The sequence below is a fragment of the Poecilia reticulata genome, chromosome 2 (genome assembly GCF_904066995.2).
Source record: "Poecilia reticulata chromosome 2, P_reticulata-male-v2, whole genome shotgun sequence".
NCBI lineage: Eukaryota > Metazoa > Chordata > Actinopteri > Cyprinodontiformes > Poeciliidae > Poecilia > Poecilia reticulata.
Genome location: NC_088831.1, coordinates 20,238,497 through 20,259,210, shown reverse-complemented (window position 1 = coordinate 20,259,210; position 20,714 = coordinate 20,238,497). Strand labels below are relative to the sequence as shown.

The 20,714-nt window shown below is 41.5% G+C and overlaps 1 protein-coding gene across 3 annotated transcripts in view; it reads left to right on the top strand.

Annotated features, from left to right (window-relative positions):
• Window positions 1–20,714, top strand: part of man1a2 (mannosidase, alpha, class 1A, member 2) — a 122,477-nt gene that overhangs the window by 60,285 nt on the left and 41,478 nt on the right. For all 3 annotated transcript variants that reach the window (XM_081600025.1, XM_081600028.1, XM_081600030.1), the window contains exons 5-6: window positions 5,604–5,722; window positions 13,878–13,958. In XM_081600025.1, the coding sequence (XP_081456151.1) occupies window positions 5,604–5,722; window positions 13,878–13,958 (200 nt within the window). The remainder of the gene's footprint in view (window positions 1–5,603; window positions 5,723–13,877; window positions 13,959–20,714) is intronic.

Sequence of the window (20,714 nt, the reverse complement as noted above, 5' to 3'; positions counted from 1 at the left end):
GATTTTGAGTTGAAATGAGGTGAACTTTAAAAATCAGCGGTGTATCAATTTTTCATTTTCTCCCCATTACAAGTGTGTTTTATCTCAAGGATTTTTGGGGGGGTTTCTGCTTCAGCTCTTGCCTCGTGTTTTTCTTCCAGATATTTGTTATTTCAGAAAATCCTTTAACATGTTGGAAACATCTGTGAATGTACTAAGTCTTGAAAAGCATGGACTTTTGAAGTGAAATGGGCAGGAGCCCTGGTTTGAAAATGAACTGATGTGACGAGATCAAGATTCAAACGCTGCTACATTACAAAACCCATTTTCATACGCACATAATCATAAAACTCAGATGTCTTCAAGTGCTAAACAAGGAAGTTAAAGCGCTTATAACCATTGGAGACCATTACTCGGCATCAGCTGCTCTAATTAGTTCCTGTTTGTGATCAGCGTAATGCCACATTTAGTGCTGGTTCTGGCATTTTGCTTTCACGTTTAATTTCACACATTGTATAATAGTCCCTTTTAATTCTGCCTTAGGATTCAGGACTAATGTGTGTCTTTTTGTTTTGATTCTTTATTCATCCCGTCCCTGGGCTGTCTCCGTTTTCCTTCGGAGTTATTAGTTTCATTTTCCTCACGCAGCTCAAGGAACGCCATCGGAAGACTTTTACTGTTAAATTAGCGCTGACAGCCCTGAGTTTGGCTCCGGGCCCAGACACGGCCGGTGTGGACCGGAGCCAGGGAGCTGGTGTTGAGCCGAAGGCCCGGCCAAACCGCTGACCCTCTGAGGATCAAAGCAGAAGCCAGCACATGTTGAACCGGGCCACTAAATACGTTGGTAGCGGGTTATGAGTCAGAGACACGGGTCTGGATCGGCCTGGAGAGAAAACGCAGCGGCTCTCACAGGAAGCTTGGCTTGTTAGGAAAACAGGCTTAAGGAGTCACAGAAGTTTCTGACTGTGACATGCTGCCATTTACTGTTAGCTTAGCAGGGGCTAAAAGGTTAGCATTAATGCTGAATGAATGAGCAGGAGGAAATGTGTGTATAAGTGAAAAGTGTTTCTTTAAAGTGAGGTTTCATTATAAATTGGCTGTCTTAGTTTCCTTCCAGCTATAGAGTGATGTGTGCTAACAGCAGCAGCAGCGTCGGTTCACTCTGCAGGAAAAGCTGGCATGTAGAAACACAGGCTGTAGAAACAGACAAGTTTACAGCTGAGCTTGTTCAGTGGATGTAAATAAACAACATGTCACTCTGACCGGGTTCTGGTTCTGTCTGGGAAAAGTCTGGAATCTAGTTTTAGTGCTGGAAAAGAAGAAAAAATATGAGGGCCTTCTCTCCTCAATCCCTTTTTTCCATATTTTCTTCCTTTGAGCGGTATGCTCCACCTCTATTCCTCCTCCTTTTTTTCTGTCCATCCTTCTTTGTGTTCTTTCTCATGTCTTCCTTTCCCTACTGGGGCCGTCCTTACTTACTTCCGACTTTCTTTCTTTGTTTCCTTTCTTTTGTTCTACTTTAATGCCTTTATTTTGTCCATCCTTTCTTCTTTTTCAGTAATTTTTCTTTCTCTTGTCCTCCTTTCAGTTCTTTTAATCGACTTCCCTTTCCTTCCTTCTGCCCTTATTGTCTTCCTCCTTTTCTTTACATTTCCTTCGTTTTGTTTTACTGTCCTTCCTTTCTTCCTTTTCTTTCGTCCTCTTTCCATTCCTTTTGTTCTACTACCCTCTACTTCTTTCTTCTGTCCTTATCTTCCTCCTTTTTGTTTCACCTTGTTTTCCCTCTTTTGTTCTACTTTTCTTCCTTTTCTCCTCATCTTTTCTTTCCTCTGTCCTTTCCTTCCATCTGCCTTCCCTCTCCTTTTCTCCTGTCCTCGTTCCCTTCCTTTTGTTCTACTTTCCTTCTCCTCTTATATTCTTCTGTCTTTCCTTCCTTCTCTTCTTTATTTCTTCCTTTTCTGTTTCTTTCCAAAGAATTATAAAACAAATCAACTTTGTTGATTTTTTATTTGTATAAGGCTGTAAAACTGGGCTGTGTTGTGGGATGTAACAGTGATATAACGTATCTGAGAAAGTAACTGTGTAGGTAGAGCGGTTTGAGTGCGGATGACGGTGAGGAGAGAATCACCTCTTCTCTCATGCAGCTACATGCGAAGGGGTTCATATGCCGCGCTTCCCGTGTTCACAGCACACAAACACACCCGTGCAACACGCAGACACATCCATCACGGTCTTTGTCTCTGCTTTCCATTCAGCTGTCGTCCCCGGTTTAACAGACGGGCAGAACGGGGCCTGAATAATTCTCCGATGCTTCTCAACCCTGTGTGAATTCACACCAGAGAGCTCAGAAGCCTGTTGTCTAATGAAACTGGCACCAGGGCCCTGAGAGTGGTGTGTGAGTGTTGGAGACAGAGAGAGTGGGAGGGAGATAATGGAGAGAGAGGCAGGTGAAATTGTGATAGATGGAACGAAGGGGGGGGAAACTAATGAATTGAGTTAGCGTTCAGTTTTAGTTAGTGAGATGGTGTGACGTGCAAATATAGCCAAAGGAAAAGGAGTGAAGGCTGTGAAAGGACAACGGTGTGTTTTGCGGTAGTGGGGGTTTATGTTTTGAGTGTCTGTGTTGGACGAGGTTGACGCGATCGCTTCCCAAATAAATACCTCATTTTGGCCAATTAGTTCCACATAAGCACTTCCTGGCTTCCCTAAAGCGCCTTCTGATTAGTGCCGCTCCAGCATCATGTGACGCAGGCCGTGTTGCACCAACAGCTTTCTGCACCTGACGTTTTTGGAAAGCAGCAGCTGTGAACATGGGCAGAGAAGCACCGCAACGCGAGATAAGGCTGCGTTTAGGGCGAAGGGATGGAGAGTACGGCGGATAACTCCGCAACAAAAGGGAAGTGTCGGTGAGAGCCGAGCGCTCGAGAGTGAAACGTGTGGAAAACGTGCGTACAGATGGTAAGAGGAGAGTTTGGATGGAGCGATCAAAGGAAGATTAGAGAAAACACAGCCTGACATTGATGAATGAGAACAAACAGATGGTTAGGTAGGAGGAGGAGGGGCTTATGGGAAGAGGGAGTGAGTGATGGAGCGGAAAGGAGACAGAGAGAGGAATTCCTGTTTTATGTGCGATCATAAGGTTGTTGGAAGACACCAAGTTTGCAGGATTTCTCAAGGTTAAACAGCATATTGCTATTTTTAAAATCTAATCGAAATGCTTGGTATGTACAGTAGATGTTAATTTCAAACAATTTAAACAATATAAATAATTTCCGGTCAATGTTTTGCAAAAGTACTTTAATGGGGATGTTGTATCATAACGTAAGAAAGTATTACGAAACTAGAAACTATCTAGAAATTGAGTAGTGTATGGATGGGGTCATGTATGGTGATATTTTGGGCAACAACCTCCTTCCCTCAACAAACCTTTGAATGTGGGTCCTCCAGTATTAAATTGACTCAAAGCACAAAACCTGGAAACCTCAGGAGTGACTCGGTAAGAATCACCTCAGTGTCCTGGAGTGGCGTAGCGGGAGTCTGAACCCAGTAATGTCCCCGTCACCTGAACGATCTGGAGACAATCTGGATTGGTGCAGGTGCTGTGAACATCTGTTTTTAGGTCTTGGCACAGATTCCCACTGGGCTTTGATTTAAAAAGTTCAACATTGGAAAGGTGGTCTTCTTCCTTCCACTTTTCCATGAAAGCTAGGTTTGTGGAGAGAACAAAAGGTTTTACGAGCCCTGCCGCACTCCTTTTACTTAAAGCCAAAGTCCTCTAACTCCATATCTTCGTCACGGTTCTGATTTTGAAGCGTAGCTGCAATTGAACATAACAGACTGGAGGGAAACAAGGCGGGGTTGTGCGCCGCAGTACAGGGGTATCTGCTCCATTAGCAGCCAAAGCCAATCCGTCTAGAAGACAGCCAGGACATCCTGCCATTATTGCCGCCTGCCTGACTGTTTTGTATATTTAGAGATTTAGAGGCTTTGCTTCATGACGACGATAATGCTGCAGCGGCTGCGTGAAGCTGGGCGCTCTGGTTCTGAATGGAGTCATGGATAAGAAGGGATGGTGGACAGGTTCTGGAAATCTAGCATTGCATACAGTAGCCGAGAGGAAAGGATGGATGACGTAACGGGCAACGCCTTCGGCTTTTACCATTGAAATGTAACAAATGCTGATCTGATAGGATCACTCTTGCTACGTTTTTATCACACGGGTATCTGAGACCGGTGTTCCGGGAGCCATATCGGCACAGGTTGGTCTCATCATCCACAAGGAGAAAACCAAAATCCTTCTGATCAACTCCAGTTGCATCACCCCAATCACCCTAAATGGTAGTCCTCTGGAGAAAGTACTGTCTGTCATTATCGACCAGCCAGGTGGAACACCTGCAGATGTCAAGACATCCGGCAAACCAGGAGTCGCCTTTGTCCAGCTCAAGAATATCTGGGCATCCAGAGAGCTGATCCTGACCCCCAAGATCCAACTTTTCAACTCCAGGGTGACTTCAGTACCGCTGTATGGGGCTGAAATCTGGAGGACAAGCAAAGCTTCAAATAGACAAACCCAGACTTTCCTGATCAGTCGTCTCAGGATTCTGTACACTGGGTAGGACAGCCTTCGCGATCCGCCAACCACCAACAGCAAACAGACTCTCAGACAGAACCCCCATGGCAAGCAAAAGAGAGGTCATCTAAGAAAAGCCTGGAGATAAAACCTCGAGGCAGACGTCAATATGATGGGACCTACTATAAAGATTGGACCAGGAAAGATATCTGTGGAGTTCTAATGACACTTTGTGCTTTGAAGACACATAATATTGCCTTTTTAATAATTACTAACATCAGATTCTAACAAGTTACAGAACTCTAACATTCCCAAACTTTTTCTTTACTTTTTTTTGGCTTCTATTTCTTGGTTCAAAAGTTAAAATACAGCACAACAGCCTACAAAGAGGAGGAGTACCCATGTTCAAAAATTGATAAGTTTTTTCACCTCTCTCTTTATCTTGGGGGAGGGAGTCTGTGTCACAGTTCTCATCTTGAAATGAAAGTGCATGTCAAAGAAACTTTGCTAGACATGTCTTCTCACTGTTTTACAGAATACACCGTTTATACAAGACCTTAAGTATGCCCTTACTAAGACCATTTATCCATGTAAAATGGAGCTCTTCATCAAAGTAGCAGCTTAAAAATATATCTGGTAATCATTTCCTATATTGAGCATTTCCAGATTTTGGGTACAACGCCCCCACACGGTATTTAGTGAAGATGTGTCTCTAGTTATTTTTCTTTTTAGTCTTTGTTCTTGCAGCTTTTCTGTTCCCGCCCCACCAGGTATCGACTCGCCTCTCTTCAACTCCAGTCAGATGAAATGGATTAGCCCAAAGTCCATCAGTAAAATCAACCAATGGGCCGTCCCAGTCGATAGATATTTTCAATAGAATTTTTTTTTTTATTACATCATGAGATCCTCACATTTGACCAGTGGCAGGTGCCAATTTCCACCCCTGGTATGAGTGGTCCATGTCCTGTCCACCCTGGTAGACAGGACAGGTTTCCTGTGTACCAGGGGGTGTGACTGTACAGGTGAATCTGACGTTGCAGTGTGTTTTGTCCAGGTAATTCCCAGCTCGGGGCGACCATCGTGGACGCCTTGGACACCCTGTATATCATGGGTCTACACGAAGAGTTCAAGGACGGCCAGGAGTGGATCGAGCAGAATCTGGACTTCAGTGTGGTGAGCAACAACCTTCCTTTTACTCTGCAAAATTGTCTTAGGAACTTTTATTAAATTGGGGACTTCCTTTTTTGGGAGACTATATTCAGCCGTAGACTTTGCTTGTTACAGAAACACGAGCTGTTGTTTGATTCAGAGGATTTTCGCCAAAGAAATGAAATCCCAAGCTTCTCCTTTCGTTTTGCCAATCTATTCAGTCACCTGCTGGCTGTGATGGAGCCGTGCCTGATTGACTTTAACTCATGCTAATTTGTTGGGTTTGCAACAAGCCATTTTGTGCAATTATCTGATAATATGCAGATGTTGCCAGGCTGTGATGGATGAAGCCTCGGTTCTCTCCCTTGTTAACACCCCACCGTCACCTCTGAGGTAATCTGCCCTAGTTAGGGTGGAATCGTTTCAATGACATGTCATGTTGTCATGAAGAACTGAAACAATAAGGCACATCACTTTGGGCTGCTTAATCATTAAGACAAATCTTAGTCATATTTATTTTTGATTAGGCTTTAAATCAGTATTGTAGGTCTGCAAAATTTTGAGGGTTTGTCCATCCTCTCTGCAGCTCATCTGATTTATTTTCCTGCTCCAGTTCTTTTACCAGATGTCTCCTTTTTTTATGTTTTTCTTTTATAACTTTCTTTTACCTTTTATGGTTGCTTTTCTCTCCTGGAATGCTCTATTTTTTTGGTGTAATGTTCATTCTGCTTGCCGTTTCTCCTTCTCAGTAGTACTAAATGTTAACAGTTTGATTTTTTTAATATCTTTTCCCTCCTCATCTGTTAGTCCATCTCTTCTTTTTATTCTCCATCTGTTTGACTCAGTTTTTTCCCCCCCTCTACAAACAGCAGTCCTTCTTTGCATTGTTTTCTTTGTTCCTCCGCCCTACGGTCTGTCTTGTTCCTAAACTTGTCTTTTTTATCTTCTCCTCCTGTCATGCAGTCTTTTTTAAGAGAACTTACAAATCTCACACTTTTTTTACATTTTGTTCCATGAAAAGCATACACTTTAGTGCGTTTCTTTTTTATTTATTTATTTATTTTTAATTCAATAAGATTTCTTTTTGGAATCTGTTATTTTTGAATTTGAATTGATTTATTGCGATTTTAAGTTTTCAGATAGTTGTGAAGCTTTGTTTAGGGGGACATCGACATGAAAATTTGGACCAATATTAATATCCGATATTAATAACTGATATGTACAGTTTTGCATGCATTTCTCTTTCCTTTTGACATTGTAAGATGACTTTCCTGTTGTGATTTCTTCACACATTCCCACACTGGAAGTTGCGCTCTGTGTCTTATTCAGAGGTTTTATGTTGTTTTTGGTGCAGTGCCACCACAGGCGAGGAGGGAAATAGGTTGTTGAAAGGGTTTGGTTCTTCTGACACAGTGCTGTGTGAAAGCGAACCGTACCAACTGAAAAATAATGCAGATGTTGCAATTTTAGTTCTCGATCAAACCCAGTCTACCCGACTATCGGGTGTGAAAAAACCCTGTAATCCAGTGCAAGAAATCGCATGTAAACAGAGTCCACCTGTGTGGAAATAGATCTCATTTCAAATTTCTCAACCCCCCTGTCCGTCAACCACAATTTCACTGCCCACATTTGGTTATCTCTTCACCTCTCTCTGCCTCCGCTTCATCCCTCCTTTTCTATCGACTGACTACCGAGCTTGTTAGTCTCTCTCCTGAGGCAGTCGCAGGGCAGGTAGGCAGAGGGGGCTCTACCAGCCTGACACTTGGAGGGCTAATTAACCTCCAGATCACTGTGGTCAAGCTGTGGAATAAAAAGAAGCCATGAACGGAAGGAGCAAGGTCAAGACATGGCCATGGATGAGGTTTTTTTGTTGTTGTTTTTTTAATGAGAAGATGTCAGTTTTGTGCTATGAGTCAACATTGATGAGCGTGGGTTTGACACAAACTCCAGCAGTTGGGTTTTAAAGGTCAAAGATGCTGTCTGTTGGCCGTCAGAGAGAGAAAAACCTTATGAGCATTACTAAAAAGGAAGGAAGGGAAAGACTTGTTTTTTCAGTCTTGGATTGGCAGTCAAATCGAAAGATCTATTATATTTTAAAACTTACTTCAGGAAACTCCTGCCTCTTTGTGAACAGCACACAGGTCGGTGGCAGCCCGACAGCAACAGGAGGACGCGAGTGGAGTGGGATGCAAACATTCTGGTGTGAAGCATTAAGAAGGCAGCAGAAGAAGAAGAGAGCCTCTTTGATTCCACAAGAGGGAGTGGAGAGGAGAGATTAGGGGATGGAGAGGGAGGAGAAGAGAGGGATGAGGCTTGAAGCTTAACAAGCTGGAGGAGGAGGGAGGCGTGTCACTCTGCGTTCATTAAGGACTCGGATTCATACCTGCATGCATTAGGCAGAGGAGTGTTGGGTGTTTTTCTCAGATGGCGCAGCATGATGGAAAGATTTGGGTGAATTAGGATGACATCACCCGACCTCTAGGCCTGTCACAATAAAAAAAAATTATTGGACAATAAATTGTCCCAGATATTACTGCAATAAATGATATTGTAGTTTTTAGACCATTTTCAAATAAAGTGATAATTGCATAAAAGGCCTGTCTCAATAAGAGATTTTACTGGATGATGATAAAACAATAATGTTGTTTTGACACCATTTTCAAGTGTTACGGGCATAATAATGTGAGTTTGCTCTTTCAGACTCTAATAAACTTTGTTTGTACAGAACAATCCACACTAAAACTAGACGGCATTTTAAATATCCAAAGTAAAACACAGCAAGCAAAAACAATAAATAAGGAAAATTACCCTTAAAAAAAAACCCCATCAGAATGGTTATGATCGATTTAATTTTAATCTATTATGTGATTAATTGCTTATTGCAATTGGGTTTTAAACAACCCAACTGTTACTTCCTGCTGCCCTGGTCCTTTGCTAATCAGGTTTGGATGGACAGCAGTCTGAACAGCCCCACAGACGCCCGGCGATGTAATTGGCATCAGGTTGAGCTCTTACATCACAGATCGTTTGAGCCCTAAAGGTTGCAGCTGTGCCCGGCCCGCATTAAAGAGCTCCAAGGCTGGCAGTTTGGATTTCCATTTAGGCAATTGAAAGCATCACTCCTAGTCTAGTTTAATTACTATTCCGCGCCTGCACAAGAGGCCCTGTAATTCTCCCGGCTTCTCCCTTCAGGGGGTCGCCACGGTAACTCCTCTGCCTCCATCTCTCTCCGCCGGCGTCCTCCTCTGTCACACCAACCGTCTGCATGAGCCGCTGTTCTTCTCGAACTTCCTCTCCAGTCTCTTTGACATGAACTTTAGCTCTGATGGACTCGTGTCCATTTTGCTCCCAGTGGGACTCTGAACATCTCCAGCTCTGTCTTTATGCCTGCCTTTCAGTAGGTCTCACCATCAACCTGTGACCATTACTCCTTCAGTTCTGCTTCTTTGAAAAATCACCCTTGAAGTCGGGCTCTGTCCACTCCATCCTGGTTTTACTCTCTTCATCCATCTCTCTTGTGTACCAACCAAACTTTTCCATTAGTTGGTTGACCTTCTCCACCAACAGGACCTCTAGTCCTAGCAGCGTTACCCTTCTTGATTCTACTGACTTTCATGTTTCTTCTTTTGTGTCTTTGTGACCTTAAACTGTTTAATCTTATTTTGGTCTTAGCCAGTGTTTCTCAAGTCCGTCCTCACGGACCACTGTCCTGCATGTTTTCTGTCTCACCTGCTGTAGAAGCCTTTTAATTACTCACTTATTCAAGTCAGGTGTGTGGCAGAAGAGAAACGCATAAAACATGCAGGCGGTCCCTCATTTATCCACCTACTGTCTTCCACCTTCTTCATCGGTGCGGGCATGTCAAGTTTATTTGTATTGCACATTTCAGCAGCAAGGCAGATCAATGTGCTTTACATTGTGAAAATATCCTAAACATCAATCATATAGTTAGCGGTTGACAAAATCAGTAACATTTTGTCAAGTGCCATCAATAAAATCATCAGTACACATCAGACATGTTGGTTAATGTATCGTTTATTATTGTTTAAAGCAGCTTTAAACAGGTTGGTTGTTGGTGTTGATTTAAAGGAACTCTGTGTTTTGGGTGTTCTGCAGTTTTCTGGCAGTTTGTTCCAGATTTGTGGTGCAAAGAAGCTGAATGCTGGTTCTGGTTCTGCTTTGCATCCCCAGAACCAGAAGACCTCAGAGGTCTGGAAGTTGAAACAACAGCAGCAGATCTTTAATGTATTTTGATGATTTTTAAACTAACAACGTCATATTGTCTCATCATTAAATTTGAATTGGACCTGCTTATCACCCCGTCCACAAACCTTACACATCATGATTGATTGAATAGCTGCCATGCTGGCAGTGAGCACAATGAGGACTGTCAGGTGTCCAGGTTGGACCCTGACACCGTAGCTCGACTTCACCTGATGGATGCGTCGGCAGGTGGTCTGCATCCACCTTCAGCCTCCAGGTTAATAGACTTGGTTAACAATCTCATCAATCACTTGTCTGAGGGTGAGGAGTTAGATCGGCCAAAGCAGTAGATCAGGAGAAATTATCTCTAGCTGTCGAGTCCGTTCTTGCCTAGTTTGATGCTTTCATTGTGTGCTAAAATTCTATCAAATTAACTTTACAATGTTTTTTTGACACTAGTGGTCTTTATTCCACATTAATCTGACAGGAAGGGGGGGAAGACATGCAGTAAAGGAACCAAGGACGGGGCTCAAACTCGGGTCTCCTGCTCTAACCGTTTTGCCACTCGGCGCCCTTGAAATGCTCTGTGATGGTCTGACGCATTTAAAGCTGTAATCTTTGACTCTGCTAAGCTACGTGTCCCTGTCATTCCCCTTTCCATTCGCAGCTTTTCATTACCTGCGACAGACGATTGTCAGTGAAAAAAAAAAAAAATCCCCAGTCTGCTTGGTTTCCGTGCCACCTGGCTTGATAAGCTGCGGCTGAATTGAGTATTTTGGCTGAGACGCCTGGCTGACACATTCCTCAATTGTCATCAAATCTGACCGAGTTTATGTCAGATTTAGTCTTCTAGTTATGAATGATAGACATGGTACTTCCTGGACTTTTCAGAAACACTACAGAGAGAATTGACGGTGTATCTATAGAAGATTCAACCTGTTTGGACACATCACTGCACGTGTTCACCTTAAATGACCTCCAGATTCCTTTCATGTTCATCATTTACCACCTAAATATTCTGAAATAATGTGCATCTTATTTCATGAAATGAAGTAAAACTTACAGGTATCATATGACATCATATTAATTATGCCTTTGTATACTGTGCAAGCCAGTTTGCCATTTCAGGCTCTTCTTTCATAAAAAGCTTTCTTTGTCTTTGACTGTATTTCTCTTTCTGCCCATTTCCTTGTCTATTTCTTTCTGTCTATCTTTGTTTTTGTATTTTTTCATTTTTGTCTTTTTCTTTCTATCTCTTTGATTATTTGCAGTTCTGTCTTTTTTCTGTGTCTTTGCCTTTCTGCCTTTCTTTCTGTCTTTATTTCCTTGTCTCTGTCTTTGGATCCGTCTTTGTTTTTCTTTCTTCATCTTTGTGGAGGTAGATTTAAGAAGAGGTGGTGAGAAGATGCCTTTCATATCCCAGAATAGTCCTCTCTTTCGCCATTTATCTGTCTCCCTACAATGTTTCCATGATTGGCAAATGGTCGGAGGTTCATTCATTAAGGACTCGGTCCTCACAAACTGCTGAGTAGTCCTGTTTTTGTTTTTTGAAGATGACACCATTTCCCAAAACCATTGTGAATAAAATGTACAGTAAAACGGAATATCTGTGGGTGCGAACTAAAAGATCAATGCGTCTTTAAGAAGTGCTAACTTTGTGGGTTTTTATTCGTTATTTGGTTGTTGGGAGCAAATTCATTCCCCTGCTTATCCCTGGTGCGCCTGCAAGCCCACAGCTGGTGTGACTCCCCGCCTGCAGCAAGCGCCATGGCGGAGCAACCAACCGTGGTGCTGACAGAACGTCTCATGTTCTATCAGTTTGGATAGTTGGGGCAAAAGCTCTTCAATTAGAAGAGAGGGAGCAGATATGCATTATCAATAACATCCCCACAGAGACAGACAAGTGTGAGCAGAACAGACTGAGCCACACGCCCAGACACACTGCAGCCACCATGTTCTTTTTGCCTTTAGCAGAAATATTGCAAACGTTTGCTCTAAAACTTTCTCAACTTTCATGTGACATACTCTTCCATCTAGAGCCACTTGGAGCTGAACTCACTTCGAGTTTATCATGTAAAAAAAAAAAAAGAAGGCGTCATTACGTTTACAGGTCTACTAGAGGTTGTTCCACTCTTGAATGCATCTGTGGACAACACTGATTGAACTCAATAAGGGAGACCCAACTTTAGATGTATGAAATAAGACATGGCATGTTGAATGTAGTCTCCATATTTCTGCATCACTCTTTGTAGTTTTTTACTCCATTTTAAATATTTGAATGAGTTAATCGACTTACAATTATTTGTCGATTTAATGGTTTGGTAGATTAAAATTAGTTCAAATTTTCGATTAACTAATAATGTCTGCCCTGACCCTATTTTAGTCTTGTAGTTTGGCCTCCAGACAGAAGAGGGCGCTGCTGGTCATCCTTAAGCGGAACCAGTTGGTACAGAAATAAAGATGTCGGGGCCATAACAGAATGGGAAAGGGAAACTGTCCAAACAGAATCCGGTGTTGGATGCAAAATGCATTTTATGCAGCTGTGGTTAGAAATATAAACACTCAACAAGCTACTTGAGTTATCAACTTAATAGTACTGATTCAGCTGGGCTGCTTGACAGAGCTATGACGGCGTAATTAGAGCCATTGTTGAAAGAAAGAAAAAGACAAACTTTTCTCTGAAAAATTCAGACATTTTGAGATTGATCTCAGACATTTTCTAGGAAAAAGCTCAGAAATTTCTCTGATCCAAAAGTCAAACTTTTTTTTTTACTGAGAAACATTCCAAAAGTCAAAAGGTTTACACTTAATTTCAGAATTTTAGTTTTTTGGTGGAAAAGTAGTCATTTTTTTCCATCTACAGTGACCCTAATGCACTGTCATGCAGAGCAGCTTCCACTTCTCAACCAAAAAAATAACTGATTTGCTGTGAAGGCAAGGATATAAGAGAATTAAGTGGCTTGTACTTCTATAGTTCTTCATCAAGTCCAGAGGACTACAAAGCTTTTCACATTACATTCAGTCGTTAACATAAAGGGCCACATTTTTTATTATGGAGAGACTGTTGGCCCTCTTGACACAAGAGAAAACTGGTATTAAGGAAGTGACCACTTATCAAGTCAATCGATAAGATCAATCAACCTTAGATTAACTCCTTCATCAATAAATTGCATCCTTTATCAGTTACAGTTGTGGATATTTGCAAATGATCCAAAAGTTTAACTTTGAATGTAAAGGAAAGTTGAAGATGCATCTTTGGTGAAGGTGTCTGTGTTCTGCTCATTGAATGCAAGAAAAACAAAAGACCCAAATCTAGCAGAGCATCAAAGGCAAGAGGTCTCCTTTGTTTTGGGAGCGATTCTGATCTCTTCCAGTCAAAAGCCCAGAATCAGTCCTGCTTCAAACGGCTCACGAATCATGAGAATAGAGGGAGGTTGTTCAAAGGAAGAACGGGTGAACCGCTCCGTTCTGTGAAAGAACAGCAATCTACTGATAATGAAATGACTGTGACTGAATATTAGATGGAGCTTAACAAGAAACTCCTTTTTTCACTAGATAAGTTTATTGTAAAGGTGTCTTAGCAGCTGTAGCGTCGAGCAGCCTATTACAAGTCCTGACATAAAAGGGCAGAAATCTCACAGTCAATGAATATAGGACAAGAGAAGCTTCAGAAACCGCGTTAGGTAACAGGAAGTGACACTTATCGGTCTTTAAGCTGCATTCATGAACCCTAAGCGCCCATCTTCTGCGAGCGACGTCACATTTCAGTATGTGAAGATGAATTCCTTAAATCTTTAAATGGATACATTCCAAAGCTGCAAAATGATATGAAAACGTCGGAGGACAATACTTTTGCATGTTGCTACGACAATATTGGTTGCCATTGTGATGCTCCTGTCACTCACAGCGAGCTAAAGTGTTTACACGTCCGCCATGATTTTTCTGTATCTTCAGTTTGTTTCTCTCGTTTTTCCAGAATGCCGAGGTGTCCGTTTTCGAGGTCAACATTCGGTTCATCGGGGGACTCTTGGCAGCGTACTACCTCTCTGGACAGGAAGTAAGTGTCTTATGCTTTTCACTGCACCTTGGGTTCAATTGTTATCGTCTTTGCATTTGTTAGAAATGTGATCAGTTCATGCAAGTATGTGAAAATGCCTCTGAGCTCTGAAAACAAAATTATAGGAGAAAACAGATTTACAGTGAAGTTTGTCCCACTGACGTTACTTGATAAGTGCGATCATTTTTTTTGCCAAATCAATACTGAAATAAATTAGATTTTGCGTCCGTCCTTGTTGGTAGCATTGGCTAAATAATAAGAATCAGAAGAAATGTCTTCAGGTCCCCCCAGTCCTTGAATGACATTAAAGTTGATCTTGTTACAGATGTTAAACTCACATTTGCTCTCAGAGAGACTGTTTACATGGGAAAATACCAGGCAGGAAGTTACCTACAGAGTTACTGCAATTTAAATTTTTTCCCTCTAAAATGAATGTTTCTCCTTTTTTTTTTTCCCACAATAAAAAAAAAAGTACAATACATCTAAATACAACTATTTAGCTGTATTGTAAATAGTTGAGGATCAAACATCTAAAGCATCAGTAACCAACAGAAAACTTTTCTCCTTTGGAAAAATCAAAAATTAAAAGCGGATATTGCATCTTTATCTTATAAACTGGTTTAAGTTTCTGAAGATTGACATGAAAACAAGTCATTACGACTGCACAGAACTTTATTTTTTTTAAAAAGCACAATTTTGCAATTGTAATGTTTCCGTTATATAAGATACTTGATTAAAATCACACCTGTATGTGATGAGTCATTAGAAAAGCATACCACGCCGTCATCCTCCATCCACTTCCTGTTGTTGTCGTCTTTGTCTTTTCCACCAGTAGTAACATCTGGTCGTTGATCATGTGACTTGTGATCCAGAAAAGTGTTAATGTTGTAATTTTGGAAAATATGCTAATTTCAATGCACCCGAATAGTTTGCGCAGGTATGCGGTGAAGGAAACCACAGGCATTTCCTGCCTACTGTGGCAGGTTAGAATTTTTTGAACTGACAAACCAAAGTTAGCCAATTTTCTGCAACCCAGACCCTTACACCCCCGTTTCCTTCACTCAGTCAGCTCCGCCCTCTTCACCCAAACATTCATCATTGCCCACTAGAGTAATAACCGAAGCTGTGGGTGGTGGGAAAGGAAGGATATGAAGCGTGGGAGGTAAAGACGGTGATGGAGGGAGCAGAGGGGAGAGGTGCGCTGGGACTGTGAAGATGAGTGGAGGATGTTTGGAGGTGATTGTTACTGATAAAAAAAATGAGGGAATGACAATGATGAATAGCTGAGGGACGATAAAAGCAGGAGGAACTGATTCTTCACTCTCAGTGGACACGTCCTTGAGCAAGGCACTTAACCCTCCCAACTGGTGCAGTCGGCCTGCAGCAGAGAGACGGCTTCGTCTCAGGGGAGTCGTTATGTGTACCCTTGTGTTAATAGTAAAAAAAAAAAAAAACAGTAAGCAAATGTGAGCCAGAACCTCTGGATCAGCTAGCGACCCGGAAGCTGCCCCATCCCCCCCCTCCATCTCCGCCGGGCTCCACACTCTCACCGCTCCTGAAGTTGTGCAGCCTGACCTTGTTAAAGCAGTCCCCCGGCGCTGGGCCTCGTGTCCTCAGCGGTGGTAATAATCTGCCAAGCACCGCTCTAAGCATCCTTGGCAACACGTCCTTGGCAACACACTCTTCCCTGGAGAGCGTACCTACTCAGCCAGGTTACACACTGCCAGGTCAGGCTTCGAACTGAGTGAGAGGCTGTGCGCTCTGCTGCCGGAGGTGACGCAGCAGCTGATTGCATATAATAATTTAGCTCTGACCTACTGGAATAACGTGTATTATGTAAGGTTTACATTTTTGTGCTTTACATCGTGTTATGGTGTTATTCTCATATCAAAACCAGATCTGGAGTGTTGCCTATATTCATGAAAACCTTTAATCTCCATGGCAACCATTCAGCTGTTCAAAGCGCCTTGTTGGACCTAGTCCATCTTCAGGAACAAAGCTCCTCCTCAGAGCTGCAGTTTCCAAGCTTCTGCCTCACAGAGCAGCCCAACATAAACTCCCTCAGCCTGCTCCTTCAGACTAGCCAGCAGCAATTAGCTTGCTGAGCTCAATATAGGAGCTACTTCTTAGTGAAACGCTGGTAAAGGAGCCACGTTGTGACGGCTTCCTGAAGGCGGAGTTTCAGAAAGAGCAGGAGTTTCTTAAAGAGACAGAGGCCCAATTTCAAGGTGTTAAATTACAAAGTCAGATGTTTTTCAAGTCATATTTGATTTTTATAACAACGCCGGTAACAATTACTTGATTGTGCTATAAAATTGAACCATATGCATGGAAAATATATAACACTGCCCCTTTAAGAACAACAACTGTCAATTGTCATTACTCTGGCCCGATAGTTTATTCCTGAGAATAAGTTATACTCTTTGACTTTTGTAAACAAATACTGACATTTACTTGTATTTTCTTTTAATTATGACAATGGAATGTCACATAATGACTTGATTGTGCTATAAGATAACATTATCTATATATAATCCATAATACAAGTGACTATTTGAGTTCTATTCGCCTTTAGTTTAATCAATCTGAATTGCTTTTTTTTCCTCATGGACAAATGGTCAGTAGACAAGTTAAGAACCAACACAGAAATTAAAAAGTGGATGCCACTAAAATCACTCCTTTTTTCTTCAAAAATCGTTGAGTAAACATGTTTTTAAATGAAATTTAGTGACAGTTGTCGCTAGAGCCTGCCTGATATGCAGAGGAAAATCGATCCATGCGCATTTTGAAGTACGACATTAGGAAAGGTTGGAAACGGCAAAATCCAAAACTACTTTCTCAGTTTTGCTGAGACGTTTTTATGCTTGCTTAAGGTCGTTTTTGGCTTTTCTGAAAACGACTGAATTCAGTAAAGAGGACACGGAAACACATTTTGCGAATAACTCTTGGCGTAGTTAACATTCCCATGCTCTGGTTTGTCTGCACCTTACCAGAGGCACCAAACTTGGAATATTTTCCAAATCCAGACCTTCGGTTCAGAGGGGATCACTTTAAATTTTTCTGGGATGCGTCTTCCATTCTAATTATCTAGCTAGCATTTTCTTTTCTTTTTCTTTTTTGCAACATTTTAAAAGTTCACTCAAAATTCGCATGACAGTTGGATGGAAACATGGCTCATCTCTGCAAAATGTCTCTCAGCAAACTTTGCCTACTGATAAAAGCATCTCACCTGGTGATCAGAGTTTACAGTAAAGTAAAATCAATTTAAGTTTGAGGTGATGAAATGTGTCGGAGGTCGACGGGGCTGAGTCCTACTTTTTAAGGCCTCCTGACAGTCGTAGATATCACAGCAGATCTTAAAGAGTCTAATAACTAGAGGGAGCCGTGCTATAGTGGGCGGACTTGGGCGAAGCGGCTGAACCGAGTCCGGCTCTGCGTTGGAGAAGCTTCTTGGCTCATTTAGAGTTTTGATGTTTCTCCCACACAAGCTCGTCTCTCCGTCTTCAGCCACCATCTGCAAATTTCCCCTTTGGCTTCTGTGCTGCGTTTCATCTGCAGCCGCTCATTATTAAATGTGAATAACATTTCGCAGGTTTTAGTCAGGTCTACCACACATTTCCAAAGCTGCCAGCGTCTACACCAAAAAAAATAAAAAAATAAATAAATAAACGCCCAAATGGTTGGCTCTAATCCTGTCATCAGGCAAATGGGAAGGTTGAGATGGTTTTATTTGTTTTAGAACAAATAGAGATCTGATGCAAAGGGGGAAAACAAATTGGGGACGAGGAGAACAGAGACCGATTGACGGTGGCAAAAGAAATACAGATGGGAGAAGAAAAGTGGCATCATGTAGAGAGGAAGAGCAGGAGATCAGTATTCAGGAGGAAGTGGATCGGGTCTCGGAGCAGCAGTGATGGATTGTGTTTACTCCCGTGTCTCTCTAGCTTTTCTCCTTTGTCTCTGTGTTATTTTCCTCCACCGTCGCCACCATGTTTTTTCCCCTCTACGGTCATGCTTCATTTTCCCTCCACTCTCTTGTTTTCATCACTTCTATCTTGAACTTTCCACCCGCCTGCCTGCATAAAGCAGAATGCATGGATCATAGATTTCTTCTCATTTGCATTTAAATGTAATATAATATTGTTCCTATTGCCACTTTTAGATGTAATGTGGAGAATTGGCAACAGAAATCACAAGTGGCTTCATTTTCAATGATGGGACGAGTTAAAGTTGGAGTTTCAAAAAAAGAGAAACTGTTTAAAACTGAGACAGAAGAAAAAAAATGTCTTTGCAGCAAATACTAGTTATAATTACTTTTGTGGTTATATTTTCAATAAAACCATTATAACTAGAAATGGGACGATTGCCTGTATCAAGGTATAACATATTGTGAAAAGTTACACTTTCAAAAGTTACAGCTTTTTAGATTGCTAAAATTTTACGTCGGCTGAAAGGAAAGCTTAATCGCTTTTCCCTTGGATACTAGAAGGATGAATTTGGATTTATGTTCTGTCAGGAAAGCACAGATGGTAATGATGTGCAAAATAAAGGACTGGCACCCATTAATCTTGATGAAATGTTTGTGTTTTAAAGCTGCAGTTGCCTAACTACAATCAGCTCTGAGCTGACTATTTTACCAGCTTATTTCCACTGGTCATAATTATGTTACTCTGTAAAGACGAGAAATGTAAAGGGTAAAATGTAAAAGTTTAAAACTACTTCAAAATTTAAAGTTGAAACCAGGTATTTTCATTCACTATGAACGCATTGGTAATTTTTTCACTGTCTAATAATCAGACGAAATGTTTTGGTTCAGCTAAGATTATGAACATGATTTCTTTCAGATTACTGGTAAAAAAAAAAAAATCAGTTTGAGTTTCTTTTTTAACATGCTTCAATTTTCTTAATATTTCGTTGAGCTAGTTGTTCATGTGCAAAAATTTCAACAAAAATGTAACTACATTTTTCACTTTCGATACGAATATCTGAGGTTCAGTATCGGCCGATCTGATACAGAAAGACGTTGCCTAATTGATTTAAAAAGCTTTTTCTTACTTCATAAACTTTGTGGAACATGTAAAAACAGTAAATTTAATTTGATCAGTCAGTAGAATTAGGATTCAGTCAGTAGAATTAGGATCATAACACCAAATGTAAAAAATAAACCACAACAAACCTTTCAACTGGTTGAGTGCAACTAGAAAATCTAAATATAATGTTACCAGTCCAGTTCCTCAAAGGTACTGCTCCATTGTGTAAGGGTGAACTGCTGAACTGCTAATAGCAGAAGTTGTCCACATGTAAGACCACTGTTGATTGTTCTGAAATTGGACTTCCAGATGTGTACAACGGGTCTGCAGCAGCGTTGTGTTAGCAGCACAATCGTCCTCTGTTAGTATGTGAAGTTAAGGCATTGTTTCTTTAGAGCGAGGAGAGCACTTACAGAAAGGCCTTCTGGTGTGTATTAATGCTTCAATTATAGAACTGGAGAAAGCACTGTTATTTGCACAAATGACTCAGTTCTCAAGTGTGTGTGCGCGTGCGTGCGTGCGTGCAAGTGTGTTCCCCTCAGCATGTCTGCATGTTGTACCTGAGGTCAGAGCAAATCTCTCAAAGCAAAAGGATTTTTTTATCCATGGACATTGTGTGGGTGGGCTCTGATTCTAATAAAACCTCCAAACAAGAGGTGTTTTTCATTGTCCCTCTGTTTTTAATCACTGAACGACACATTCGTCTTCCTATCTCGACTCTTTAGAAACGTTTTTCTTGCTTCTTGTTTTCACACCCTGCCAGGCTTATTCAGCTGAGGAAAAAAGCCAAGCAATATTTGCATTTAAGCTGTAGGTGCTCTCCTAATTTGGTTTGGAGAGTTTATGAAGCCATGATGTGAAAAAGCCTAAAACTGGAACTTGAAACTTGCTCTAAATAAAAGGCGGCTGAACTGCAAAAAGAGCTACAAGTTTGCTCTGCTAAAGATGGAGATGGAGCAGCAATCAGTATTCATGAGCATTTTGGAAAAGTTTAGACTTTGAGTCTTTTCCATGTCTGGATAAGTGTAATAATAATGTAGAGTAAGGAAACCTTCATCTCAGTCTTTAGAAGATCAATCTGTGTCAAATTGTATTAGTAGAGTGAGCACCTCAAACACAGACATGTAATTAGTTCCCGTTATACCATTGGGGTTTGACCTTTAGACCTTTGCTGCATGTCCTACTCCCTCTACCCATTTATTGACTGGTTATTGTCAATAAAGGCCACAAATTCTTAAAATCTAACTATCCACTGATCCATCCATTTGACCGCTGACATGGTTTATCCATCCATTCCTCTCCCTGTTTATCCATCCATCTTTGTTGGTCCGTTACCCACCCCGGATGAATGGCTGGGTACATCCAGCCATCCATCAATCCTAGTATTCATCTATCTATTCATCACTCTGACTGTCCATCCATTCTTTCACCGACCTGTCTGTCTTTGTACATCCTTGTTTGTCCATCCATCCTTCAGTCCATGCATTTGTCTGTCTGTACATTTGTACATCCAACCATCTGTCTGTCATTGTTTGTTCATTCATATAATTCTGGGCCATTGAATTCTATCAATCTATCCTTCCGTCTGTCAATTCATTCGTCCACCCCTGTTCATTCACTGCTGTCTACCATCCATCCATCCCTCCATCCTTTCTAACGTCTATCCAGACTGCCAGTCATCCTAGCATTCCCCCATCTGTTCCATCATTCATCCAACCATCCATCC